Source organism: Eimeria mitis, genomic scaffold (genome assembly GCF_000499745.2).
Source record: "Eimeria mitis Houghton genomic scaffold, Emh_scaff3741, whole genome shotgun sequence".
NCBI lineage: Eukaryota > Apicomplexa > Conoidasida > Eucoccidiorida > Eimeriidae > Eimeria > Eimeria mitis.
Window position 1 is genome coordinate 4,744 of NW_013572082.1, and position 447 is coordinate 5,190.

General features: G+C 62.2%; 1 protein-coding gene across 1 annotated transcript in view; it reads left to right on the forward strand.

The window, feature by feature from the left end:
- EMH_0069060 (uncharacterized protein) overlaps nucleotides 1-434 on the forward strand; it is a gene marked incomplete at both ends in the record, with an annotated part of 4,650 nt that extends 4,216 nt beyond the window's left edge. The window contains one exon of the mRNA XM_013498827.1: nucleotides 53-434. Coding sequence (XP_013354281.1) covers nucleotides 53-434 — 382 coding nt within the window. The remainder of the gene's footprint in view (nucleotides 1-52) is intronic.
- Nucleotides 435-447: the final 13 nt, after the last annotated feature.

Consider the following 447-nt stretch of genomic DNA (forward strand, 5'->3'; position numbering starts at 1 on the left):
ACTGCTGCTGCTGCTGTTGCTGCTGCTGCTGCTGCTGCTGCTGCTGCTGCAGGGTTAACTCAATCAGCTTCCCCCGCCAGGTGTATGTGCAGCAGCTCGAGGCTGAGGGCCGCGCGTTTTGTGTTGCTGCTGCAGCAGCAACAACTCCCCCAAAGAAGCAGCAGCTGCTGCTGCAGCAGCAGCAGCAGCAGCAGCTGCTGCTGCAGCAGCAGCAGCGCGAGCAGCAGTGGGGATTCAACCCCAGGCTCATGCCAGAAGAGATTGCTGCAGAGACAGCAGCAGACTTCATCGAGCTGCAGCAGCTGCAGCAGCTGCAGCAGCTGGAGCAGCGGCTGCTAGAGCAGCAGCAGCAGCAGCAGCAGCAGCAGCAGCAGCAACAAGGAGACAGCTGCGGCTGCCCCGAGACACAGCCGCTGCTCACCAGCCCCGTTTGAGGGTTTTGCCGAA